General features: G+C 37.2%; 1 protein-coding gene across 1 annotated transcript in view; it reads right to left on the bottom strand.

Moving 5' to 3' along the window:
• Nucleotides 1-5115: 5115 nt before the first annotated feature.
• The window catches only part of ankrd13b (ankyrin repeat domain 13B), a 234888-nt gene continuing 227677 nt past the window's right edge, over nt 5116-12326 (bottom strand). Inside the window, exon 15 of the mRNA XM_069911666.1 lies at nt 5116-5590. Coding sequence (XP_069767767.1) covers nt 5401-5590 — 190 coding nt within the window. The 3' untranslated portion in view covers nt 5116-5400. The remainder of the gene's footprint in view (nt 5591-12326) is intronic.

Here is a 12326-nt window from a genome sequence, read left to right as displayed (position 1 = left end):
TCTTTAACAATTCTGCTTTTTAATTATGTTCAAACTAACTTAGCTAACATTTTGGATCTTCTTCCACTGTGCATTTGAAAAAAAATTTTGACTGGTTGTATTCCAGAATAATAATTGAGATAAGCAGAAATTCTTTGCTTTTTGATTGGCACATCCTAATGAACTCTCTTCTGGCAATTGACACTAATTTAAGTATTGCAGAAAAAGACAATGTGCAAGAACAAGATTCCAACATGTCCAAGATGTCCTTTTAAGTGCAAGCACATGACAGGCATCATGTCTTCCATTTGTAAATTGCTATTTTAGTTAGACCAGTGTTTGTGGCAAACTTTAAATCCTGTTGAAAGCCAGGTTGCATTGATAAGGTTCAGTGCAACTCTTGCAATCCAGGTACGGTGACATCCATTCACATCTGCAACACCCCTCAGTGGTCGAGTTGAGTTGGACTGAATATTCAAATGGGAGCATTATGACTGGGAATAATATCACAATGTTTTTCCTTGAATTCAAGAAAATCCATGCAAAATATGTTCCTTCATTCACGCTTGGGTTTGTTTACTTTTCTTGCAAAATCAGTGGAAAAATTGTGGTGAACTCATCTGTGAAGACCATGTGTTTTAAATATCTGATGATATAAATGTAGGATTGTTGCTGGGGTACACTTATGCTGTGAGGTTGTTCCCTGTTATTTCCATGGGGTGGGTGAAAGAGGAGCAACTAATTTTTCTGATCTTCATTGTAAATATTATGAATTAATTTATAATGGCAGCAGCCAGAACAATTTTTCCTGTTCCCTCTGGTGAGACTATTAACCCCATGTGTGATATTTTGTATGAACTGCAGGTTTGACGCACAAAAGATGATGCTGTTGGAAAGATTTCTAAATCTACTTAGGAAGCTTAATGCCACATCAGACGGACTTCCAACTTGTGTTTTTTACAACCCAATGTGGAGAAAATTACCCCATTTATATACTTTACATAACAGCAACACATTTTTTTAAAAAAAGCACAGCATGCTTTGAACATTGCAGCCCCTTCTGACAATTGTAAATCAAATGTTTGAAACTCCACTGAAAATCAGACCTCATTGTTTCACTTTGGCAGAGACAAAATTAAGTAATTCTCTCAGGAAATGGCAAGAGGGTGGGGAAAAAAAATCAGCCTCAAACACATCTTCAAGAACACGCAGGGACAACATGAAAGGCTTAAGAATCGTAGAGTAAGTATTATTTGGGATTCCCTGTGGAGAATGATCATGCAGGTTTTGCACTTAAGAGTGGTGTTTAAGTCTTTATGCTAAAGAGGGAATTTATTTTTGAGACATTGGCTAAGAAATTACATCAGAGAAAACTAATGGTCCCACAACTCACTGATCTTATCCATTAAGATCAATAAACCAATTTACTGGGCTCCTGGTGTCAGTCCCAGAGGTCTGTATGAAACAGAGGGGTCACGTACTGATTTAGGAATAATCGCTTTATAAAATATGGAAGCACGCATCTTGTAATCAACACATCTCAAATACATCTATAACCACTTAATTAGAATTCACCTTTATTCTACTGTCTTTTATTTTAAGGTAAAATTTTTTTATCTTGAGTTGATCTTATTTTATGAATGATACCTATATTGTAAAATTTAACACTAGCCATAATTTTACCAATCTCACTTCTAAATTCCTCTGAAACTCCTTCATATCATGTTTCAACGATTCATTGCAAGTGTAAAAATATGAGGGTATAAATCATTGAGTACTAATAGAGTTATACAAAATTATGAGGGGAACAGACAGAGTAAATATAACTAGGCTCTTTTCGCTGAGGTTACTTGAGATACAAACCAGAGGACATGAGTTTAGGGTGAAAGGGGAAAAGTTTGGGGGGAACATTTGAGAGTACTTCTTCACTCAGAGAATAATGTGAGTGTGAAACAATCTGCCAGCTGAAGTGGTGAATGAGGCTCAGTTTAAACATTTAAGAAAAATTTGGTCATGACTCATGGCTGGGAGGGGTGTGGAGAGCTGTGGACTGGGTGTAGATCAGTGGGACTAGATAGTAAAGTTCGGCACAGACGAAGTGCCGAAGGGCCTGCTTTCTGTGCTGTAATGTTCTATGGTTCACTGGTTAAAAGGGATGGAATGTATTGTAATCCCCTCACTGAAACGGAATGTAAAAGAGGAATGGAAGAGAGCGATGGGTGTCCACCTGAGTACTGGCTGAAAATTAGCAAGCAATTTCTGCAAAAAAAAATGCTGTTAATTGTTTCTGCTAATTTGGATATTTTTCATTCCCCTCTCCCACTCCCCTGGTTTTCATATTCATTTGCTAGTAAATCAACCTCAGTCGTAGGTGCCATGTAGTTGGCCACTGGACCATATGCATGTTGTATTCCCCTTATGAAATTAATTGTCATTGAATTTAATGACCAAAGTCATCTTTCTATCGCTACAACAATTAATTGTCCGCTGCTGAGATAACAGAAATATGATCCTTTCAACTGGGGTCCTTTTCCTCACTGCTGACATGATGCCTGATACTGTCGATGAAACTTCCATGAGCCTTGATGAAAAGTGATGAAATTTTTGGAGCATGCAATTTAATCAGTGAAATATTCTGATAAAATATTTAATTCTTGGGAGATTGCAATCATTCAATATCAGAATGAATGAACCACTATTTGGTTAAACTCTGAATCCTGCAGTCATACAGTATCACCCCTAATCTATTTTTTTACACAAATAATTTTTATCATCGCCTCATGGATTTAGCATTTAATAACATAATACCAATTGGTGGAAGAAACTCATCCCTCATTATAATCATAGATAGACCTTATTTTGATGAAAACACTGCAATAAATTGACTGAAAACATTTGTGCAGTAACAATAAAAATATATCTATTTTCACAGTTTATGATCCTATAAATTTTGAATCAATATAAGGTGTGAAATATGTTCCAGTCCTATAAATGTACGCTACTTGGAATAATTCATAAGAAGACAAAGTATCTCCCCTACCTCTTAGTCCTGCGTACTTTTCTAGATATTCCCTGGGTGTGCAGCTATCTTCTCAATGATGAACTTCATTTCCATTTGAAGAATTGTAATGGGATTAATCATCAAAATTTTAATTTTCAGATGCAATTTCCATTGCGCTAAGTCATGTAGTCACTCCACCGAGAACTGCCAACATCATTCAAAAGACTCTCCACTGTAACACAGACTCTGTAAATGACTCCCATTGCATTAACCATTCAAAGTAGGGAAGTTAAAAGAGGACTGGACCTGATTGTAAGTGTAAAGGATTATTCACAGAGTCAAGGCATGGCCAACATTTGTAACTGCCCTTTCCACTTTAACATCATTAAATCTCTTTTTTTTTCCCTGCTCCACTGAACTCCATTTTAACACCAAATAGTAAGTTCAAAGTTCTACCAGTTAAGAGTTGGTTCACATCTAAATCAACAATTGTTTACAACTGTTGGATTTTCAACCAAGTGTACTGAGTCTGCAGATGTCTAAATTGGTTTTAAAACTGGAAGGCTGCTCAACAGAGATGTTTTTCTCTTTAGAAATGGAGAGCAATGATAATTGAATTAGATCAAAATATCAACAAATATAGTTAAAATTTTAGGGTGAATCCAGCCAGTCTGTATTTCTGCAATTTATTCATTAACTTTAAAGTCATTACTATTAAATCCCAAATGAAGACAAGATTTAAAAGCTAGGAAAGCCATCGTCAGCTATTCAGGGAAATAATAAAATGATCTAATATCTCTGATGTGTGCGTTAGAACTAAAAATCAGAACATTTTCAGGGAAGTTTCGATTTTTTTGAATCAGAATTTAAAATTATGGATTGGTATTAATTTTTGGAGCTAACACATTTTAGTACTTTCTCATAGCGATTAATTCACTCGTCTCGAGATCTGTGGAATTTGTTGCCACTGGTGGTTGTGGAGGCCAAGTCATTGGGAGCATTTAAGACAGAGATTGATAGGTTCTTGATTAGCCAGGGCATCGAAGGTTACGGGGAGAAGGCCGGGCAGTGGGGCTGAGTGGGAAAATGATTGAATGGCAGGGTAGAATGGATGGGATGAATAACCTAATTCTGCTCCTTTGTTTTGTAGTCTTATGGTTTGCTCAAGATCCCAGCACCTGCAGCTTCCTGAGTCACCAATTGCTTACAACTGTTGGATTCCCAGCAAGGTGGACCGAGAATGCCAAACCCAGAGGTACTATCTTCTACTGTACTACTGCGACGCTCCCTTTCCTATTTCCAAGTGTCCTTCGAAATTGTGCTGTAATATTCCATGTTTGCTGTTAGTAGGACTCAAACAATTTATTATGTTGCTAAAGATCATTAGCTAACCAGGTGAGATAGGAGGATCTTTTAGGTTTCTTAATGAACATAGGTAAAATTCCCACCATAAAGGTGCAAGAAGAAGTTCCAAACAATATGCCAACAAATCTAAATTTATTTGTATCTTGTCTTAAGTTCTTAATATTAATTTGACTCCTAATCCTTTTCTGACCCCTTTTGGAACTAGTAAGACCACTGACCTAAATTTGTCTGGCCTACATTCCCTTGTAGCCTTTTCTTTTGCTCTCCTTAGCCCTATATTATCATGTATCACTATATTAGTGAGATGGAAAGATGTTGTCCCTCCTACTCGTATTATCTGATGTGATTGCACGCCTGACTGGAAAAAAAACAAGAAGTTCTACTGCTGAAATGACTTTAATTTTCTAAGTTCATGGGGTCCTTTTCTTAGTATTTTCATAATTTATAAGATTATTTAGATCCTTTTTTGTGGTTTGGTTGTTTTCTCTTTTACAGTCATGGAACACATATGTACAAGGGAGGGGTCAGATGATTTTTACATTTGTCTTTTTTTCTTTTTGGTCTTTATCAATGTATCATAGGTTATTTGTAGCCATGTGTAATAGTATATCTAGTTTGTTGGATACTTATTCTTATTACCTATGTATAATTTACTTATAAAACTCAATAAAAATATTGAAAAAGGAATCTAAATTTAGGCGGACAACGATCTACTAAATGATTTTCCAATGATAGAAAATTGAGCCGAAAGCTTCTGCCAATCAATGCTGTGCATAACAAAAAGGCTGAATCATTATTATTCTGGAATGATATACAGGAATTATGTGAAAGACAGTAGAATAAAGTGTGGCGTGTTCAAGCATATCTTAAAGTTGCGTTTTTTACGTGTAATTGTATGGCTGGAAATCAGCCTTGTCTGATTTGTTCTTGGAACTCTTTAGTGCCCAATAGTAATGCATGGACTGGTGACCTTACATATTGTCTTTTAGCTTTTGATTCTTTTTTGATTTAAAAAAAAAACTGTTGTGAAGAAGGATTAAGGAATAGCGGTGATACTATTTCTCAGTGAGTGAAAGTTGAATAATGCGTTCCAATTCTTCCTCCTCTTGCTGCTTCAGTTTCTCCACTTCCTCTTGTTCCTTTGTAGAGAGTTCCATAGCGAGTCGCAACTGCTCATCATAGTTGGGGTAGAGTTGACTGCTGGGTATGTGCTGGGGACTGGGCTGACTGTGGTGTTGTGGGGTTCTGTAAAGTCAACGTACATAGAGTGAGAAACATAACTGCAAATGGGCTTTCTTCTGGATGATCCCAATGGGTGAGGGGATGAAGGCAGACATTGCATGTCAAGGAACGTTTTCCTACTCTGAGTAAGCTTAGAATAAACTCAGTAAAGTAGATTTGTCGAGTGTCATTTTACACCTACAGATAATCTAAAAGTAACACAATATTCATTCTTTGGTTTCGTACCTTAACCCTATAGACTCTGACCTGGTTTTCAGGGACTACCAACAAGCACATATACTGGTTTTATACCCAACTACCAGCTGGTTTGTGCTGGTGTTCATTCATACTCATCGACCTAGTCCAGAGTATATATTATGAAAGGTTAAAAATGGCCAGAGTCCAGGGGTTAATTGTTCAAGAAACGTACTGCACTATACTTGGAATTCAGATTAAATGAGAGTAATGTGTAATTCCATCTGCATTCTCTTCTTGTCCAACTATAGTGGAAATCTATTATCCAGGAAGCACTTGGCAACAAGAGCATCCCATGGGTTTTCTGAGTTGCACTTGGAATGTCTCTGGGCAATTTTTTAAAGCAAATAGCTGAAAACCAATTAGTGATCATTCTTCATATTTTCAAAGATATCAAAATCTCAAGTATTTTGCAGATGTCTAAAAACGAAAATTTGTAGCACAAAGAATACATAATTTTAACTGCTGCAAACCACTCAATGTTTATTGTCCAGAAAGATAACTTTTTTTTTTGGTGATCGGCCCAATTATACCCAATTGACCTACAAACCCGGCACGTTTTGAAGGGTGGGAGGAAACTGGAGCACCGGAGGTAGTCCATGCATACACAGGGAGAGCATACAAACTCCTTACAGACAATGCTGGATTCAAACCCGAGTCGCTGGCGCTGCAACAGTGTCGCTCCAACCGCTACGGTAACCATGCTGCCCTAATGCCTAGAGTAGAATGTTTAGCAAAATATACAACAGGTGAAAGGAAAGAATCTGATTATTTACTTTGCTTAAATTCTCATGTATTATTGGGAGGGTTTAGCTGGAATATTGGGAAAGCAAATGAAATTACATTGCGCTTTTACCTAGTCATCAGGCCTGCTGGTTAATATACCACTCTTTCAAAGAACAATTTAATCAATCATGAGAAACACACAAGTATATACAAAGTTCTCTACTCTGACCTTAACAAGGAATAGAAGGATTAAAAAGATGCAATCAAAATAAAGATTTAAAGCCAGCTCAACCCAAGAGAATAAAGCACCCATGTAGCATGGAAAATTAGAACGAATGTTGAAAATATAAATGATACCTATAATATCATTTAGTTCTGGCATTATGGTTATTACCGGTATAGGTGATTCAATTTACTATCTCTCCTGTTTGTTGGGTGCCAATGAATGCCTTTGGACCTGTAAAGACCATGCTGCGAAAGAAAATCATGAAACTTTAAAAACAGCCCAGGTTTCAGTGCTAGTGGATGAGAACAAGGGAATTAGTTCAGAGCTAGAAACCTTCAGAGGCCCCATCTCCATTCTTACCTTTAACCCTTTGAAGACTGAAGGACTTTTTAAAAATCTTCTGAAAAACAACCATCATATAGATAGAAGGACTAGAATGCCAACATTGATGCCAAAGAATTAGAATCCTAAATGGCACTGACTGAGGCCATTCAGCTCAGAGACTCAAGTGGACCAATTCTCATCGAGGCCCCTTTTGTAGGGTATTAAAAAAAAATGCGAAATTCAAACTTCATTCGATTTTGGATATGCTTTAGTTCCTGAAGGAGCAGATGTCCACATACTTTTCAGAATTGAGTGTACATCATGGTAAACTGACGAGCGTGAGAATAGTACATTCAAAACTGTACATTTATAATTAAGCCCAAGATACTCAGCAAGTTTTGTGACCTAGAGACAAACAGCGTGGGCATTTGAGTATTGAGAGCAGTCAAATAAACGGTGGGCTCTGCCTTTCTGCACCTTCCACTCAGATGAATTGGTGTGCTGTCTGAAATTCTACAGGAGACGACCAGTGGATTTTAATAGCTCTGAATCTTTGCAGAAATCTTGTGATAAATTAGCTCTGCTCACAACTACATAATCTCAATCTGGGAGGAGGCAGCAACACTGTGCCTGGTAACATTTTTCATTGATATTCCATACGCATGAGACAGCAACAGATCAATTTTAGCTACGCTGTCTTGTGGGCTTTTGATTTGTATAATCTGATTAAAGACCTTTATCGCATTGGCTGGCGATGACTCACTTTTTCTTCTAGCTCTTCATCTGAATAACCTTTATTTTCTCCATTTAAAGGTAATTTAAAAGCACCGTGCAGATTTTATAGGCTGAAAAAAGTTATGAAAACTTAGGTCTGCACCAACTTGAACAGGGGCATTGGGGATTTTTTTTTTGTAATGGGTACAGTTACTTTGGGAGAAAGGAAAGAAATGCTACTTTATTTCAGTGAACTTACACTACTTTATAAACATTGATTTGTTTTCAAATGAATATGGCCAGCTGCTTTTGGGTAACAAAAAATGAACGAGATGGAGAAAATTCAGGTAAGATTAACAATAATTCTTGCAACAAGGTCAATACTGATGAATTGGGAGTAGGATGGGGAAATGGAGCAAAGGTAGAGAATTAGCCAGAATCTAACTGAATGAGGATGAAGGTTCCAGGGCCGCACAACTGACTCCAGCTTCCCTTCTTAACAGATAGCTTGAGAAAGAAATTGGTTGTGAAACCCTTGTCCTGGGAGGTTACCACGTCATGGTCAATCATTTGAGTCTGATCCATAGAACCACAGAACACTACAGCACAGAAAACAGGCCATTTGGTCCATCTCGTTTGTCCCATAAACATCATACCACTAGTCCCACTGACCTGCACCCATTCCATAACCCTCCAGACTTCTCCCATTCACGTATCTGTCCAATTTATTTTTAAAACTTTTTAAAAATAATTTTTTATTTTTCACACTGTGAACCATATCAACCAAAATATGTACAAATGTTTCTCATTAAATATACACAGTGGCATTTTCTCCCTTTTTCCCCCCTTTCCCTCCCTCCCCTCTTCCCACCCACCTCCAAAACCCATATATATTCAACATGTACAATACAATAAAACCATAAAACAATATCTTTACAACAAAGGAAAATAAAAAGAAAAATGCATCATCTATTTGTTACACACTGAATCAAGTCATTTTTTCTTCTTATCATTTTAGGGGATGGAGGTCCGAGGCAAGCACTCTCTGTTATGTTCCATGTATGGTTCCCAAAGTTGTTCAAACAATGTGACTTTATTTTTTTAATTATATGTTATTTTTTTCCAGTGGAATACATTTATTCATTTCCATGTACCATTGCTGTATTCTCAGGCTCTCTTCCATTTTCCAAGTTGACATTATACATTTTTTTGCTATTGCTAAGACTATCATAATGAATCTTTTTTGCGCTTTATCCAATTTGAGGCCTAATTCTTTACTTCTTATGTTACTTAAAAGAAAGATTTCTGTTTTTTTTGGTATGTTATTTTTTTGTGATTTTATTTAATATCAGATTTAGTTCTTCCCAAAACGTATTCACTTTCGTACATGCCCAAATTGCATGTACTGTTGTTCCCATTTTCTTCTTACAGCGAAAACATCTATCTGATAATGTTGAATCCCATTCTTTTAATTTTTGAGGAGTGATATATACCCTGTGTAACCAATTATACCGTATCATGCGTAACCTTGAGTTTATTGTATTCTTCATAGTTCCAGAACATAACTTTTCCCGTACTTCATTTTTTATCTTTGTTTAAATTCTTTTCCCATTTTTGTTTAGGTTTATAGTTTATTTCCTCATTTTCCTTATCTTGCAGCTGAATGTACATGTTGGTTATAAATCTTTTAATTATCATTGTGTCTGTAATCACATATTCAAAGCTGCTTCCTTCTGGTAATCTCAGTCTGTTTCCCAATTTATCTTTTAAATAAGCTTTCAGTTGATGATATGCAAACATTGTACCATGAGTTATTCCATATTTGTACTTCAACTGTTCAAATGTTAATAAATTATTTCCCAAAAAACAATTTTCTATTCTTTTGATTCCTTTTCTCTCTCATTCTCTAAAGGAAAGGTTATCTATTGTAAAAGGGATTAGTGGATTTTGTGTCAATAATAATTTTGGTATTTGGTAATTAGTTTTTTTTCCTTTCTAAATGGATCTTATTCCATATATTAAGTAAATGATGCAATACTGGTGAGCTTTTATATTGCACCAACTTTTCATCCCACTTATAAAGTATATGTTCTGGTACCTTCTCCCCTATTTTATCTAGTTCTATCTTAGTCCAGTCTGGTTTTTCCCTTGTCTGGTAAAAATCTGATAAATACCTTAATTGTGCAGCTTTAAAATTATTTATAAAGTTTGAAAACTGCAAACCACCGTGGTTATGCCTCTCTGTTAATTTATCTAACACTACCCTCAGTTTCCTCCCTTTCCACAAGAATTTCCTTATTATTCTCTTTAGTTCATTAAAGAATTTTTCAGTTAATGGAATAGGTAACGTTTGAAATAAGTATTGTATCCTTGGGAACACGTTCATTTTAATGCAGTTTACCCTCCCTATCAACGTTAGCGGTAATTCTTTCCAATGTTCTAAGTCTTCCTGCAATTTCTTTATTAGTGGCTGATAATTTAGTTTGTACAAGTGGCTTAGGTTATTATTTAACCTGATCCCTAGGTATCGGATTGCTTGTGCTTGCCATTTAAATGGTGATTCTTTTTTAAAAATTCTGTTTAATCTGCATTACTCATTGGCATCACTTCACTTTTCTTTGCATTGATCTTGTACCCCAATATTTCTCCACATTCCTTCAATTTCTTATGTAATTCTTTTATTGCTATCTCTGGTTCTGTTAGGTATACTATGATGTCATCTGCAAATAAGCTGATTTTATACTCCTTCTCCTTTATTTTTATCCCTTTTATTTTATTTTCTATTCTTATCAGTTCTGCCAAAGGTTCTATTGCTAAGGTGAACAATGGACATAATGGACATCCCTGTCTAGTTGACCTACTTAATTTAAATTGGTTCGATACATATCCATTTACTGCTACCTTCGCCAACGGTCCATTATACAATGGTTTAATCCAATTTATATATTTTTCTGGTAGATTGAACTTCTGTAATACTTTAAATAAGTAGTTCCACTCTACTCTGTCAAAGGCTTTTTCTGCATCTAAAGCAACAGCCACTGTTGGTTTCTTATTTCCTTGAACTGCATGAATTAGATTAATAAGTTTACAGACATTATCTGCTGTTCGACTTTTCTTAATAAATCCAGTTTGATCTTGTTTTACTATTTTTGGTACACAATCGGCCAACCTGTTTGCTAATAATTTTGCTATTATCTTATAATCTGAGTTAAGTAGAGATATTGGTCTATATTCTCTCTTCTTTGGCTTGGCTTCGCAGACGAAGATTTATGGAGGGGGTAAAAAGTCCACGTCAGCTGCAGGCTCGTTTGTGGCTGACAAGTCCGATGCGGGACAGGCAGACACGATTGCAGCGGTTGCAAGGGAAAATTGGTTGGTTGGGGTTGGGTGTTGGGTTTTTCCTCCTTTGCCTTTTGTCAGTGAGGTGGGCTCTGCGGTCTTCTTCAAAGGAGGTTGCTGCCCGCCAAACTGTGAGGCGCCAAGATGCACGGTTTGAGGCGTTATCAGCCCACTGGCGGGGGTCAATGTGGCAGGCACCAAGAGATTTCTTTAGGCAGTCCTTGTACCTTTTCTTTGGTGCACCTCTGTCACGGTGGCCAGTGGAGAGCTCGCCATATAACACGATCTTGGGAAGGCGATGGTCCTCCATTCTGGAGACGTGACCCATCCAGCGCAGCTGGATCTTCAGCAGCGTGGACTCGATGCTGTCGACCTCTGCCATCTCGAGTTCTTCGACGTTAGGGATGTAAGCGCTCCAATGGATGTTGAGGATGGAGCAGAGACAACGCTGGTGGAAGCGTTCTAGGAGCCGTAGGTGGTGCCGGTAGAGGACCCATGACTCGGAGCCGAACAGGAGTGTGGGTATGACAACGGCTCTGTATACGCTTATCTTTGTGAGGTTTTTCAGTTGGTTGTTTTTCCAGACTCTTTTGTGTAGTCTTCCAAAGGCGCTATTTGCCTTGGCGAGTCTGTTGTCTATCTCATTGTCGATCCTTGCATCTGATGAAATGGTGCAGCCGAGATAGGTAAACTGGTTGACCGTTTTGAGTTTTGTGTGCCCGATGGAGATGTGGGGGGGCTGGTAGTCATGGTGGGGAGCTGGCTGATGGAGGACCTCAGTTTTCTTCAGGCTGACTTCCAGGCCAAACATTTTGGCAGTTTCCGCAAAGCAGGACATCAAGCGCTGAAGAGCTGGCTCTGAATGGGCAACTATATGATGCTGATGTTAATGGATCCTTCCCCATCTTTGGTATTACTGTAATTATTGCTGTCTTACATGAATCTGGCAAGTTTTGTGTTTCTTCTACCTGGTTCATTACTTCCAGGAGAGGAGGAATTAATAACTCTTTAAATGTTTTATAAAATTCTATTGGAAATCCATCATCTCCTGGTGTTTTATTATTCGGCAGCTTTTTAAATATATCTTGTACTTCCTCCATTAGTTTGTTTTGTTCCTCTTCTTGCAATTTCGGCGGTTCAATTTTAGCTAAAACTCTTCTATTTTATCATCTTTCC

Source organism: Narcine bancroftii, chromosome 14, assembly GCF_036971445.1.
Source record: "Narcine bancroftii isolate sNarBan1 chromosome 14, sNarBan1.hap1, whole genome shotgun sequence".
NCBI classification, from domain to species: domain Eukaryota; kingdom Metazoa; phylum Chordata; class Chondrichthyes; order Torpediniformes; family Narcinidae; genus Narcine; species Narcine bancroftii.
Note: the sequence above shows the minus strand (reverse complement) of the source record. Positions and strands in the feature narration are given on the sequence as shown.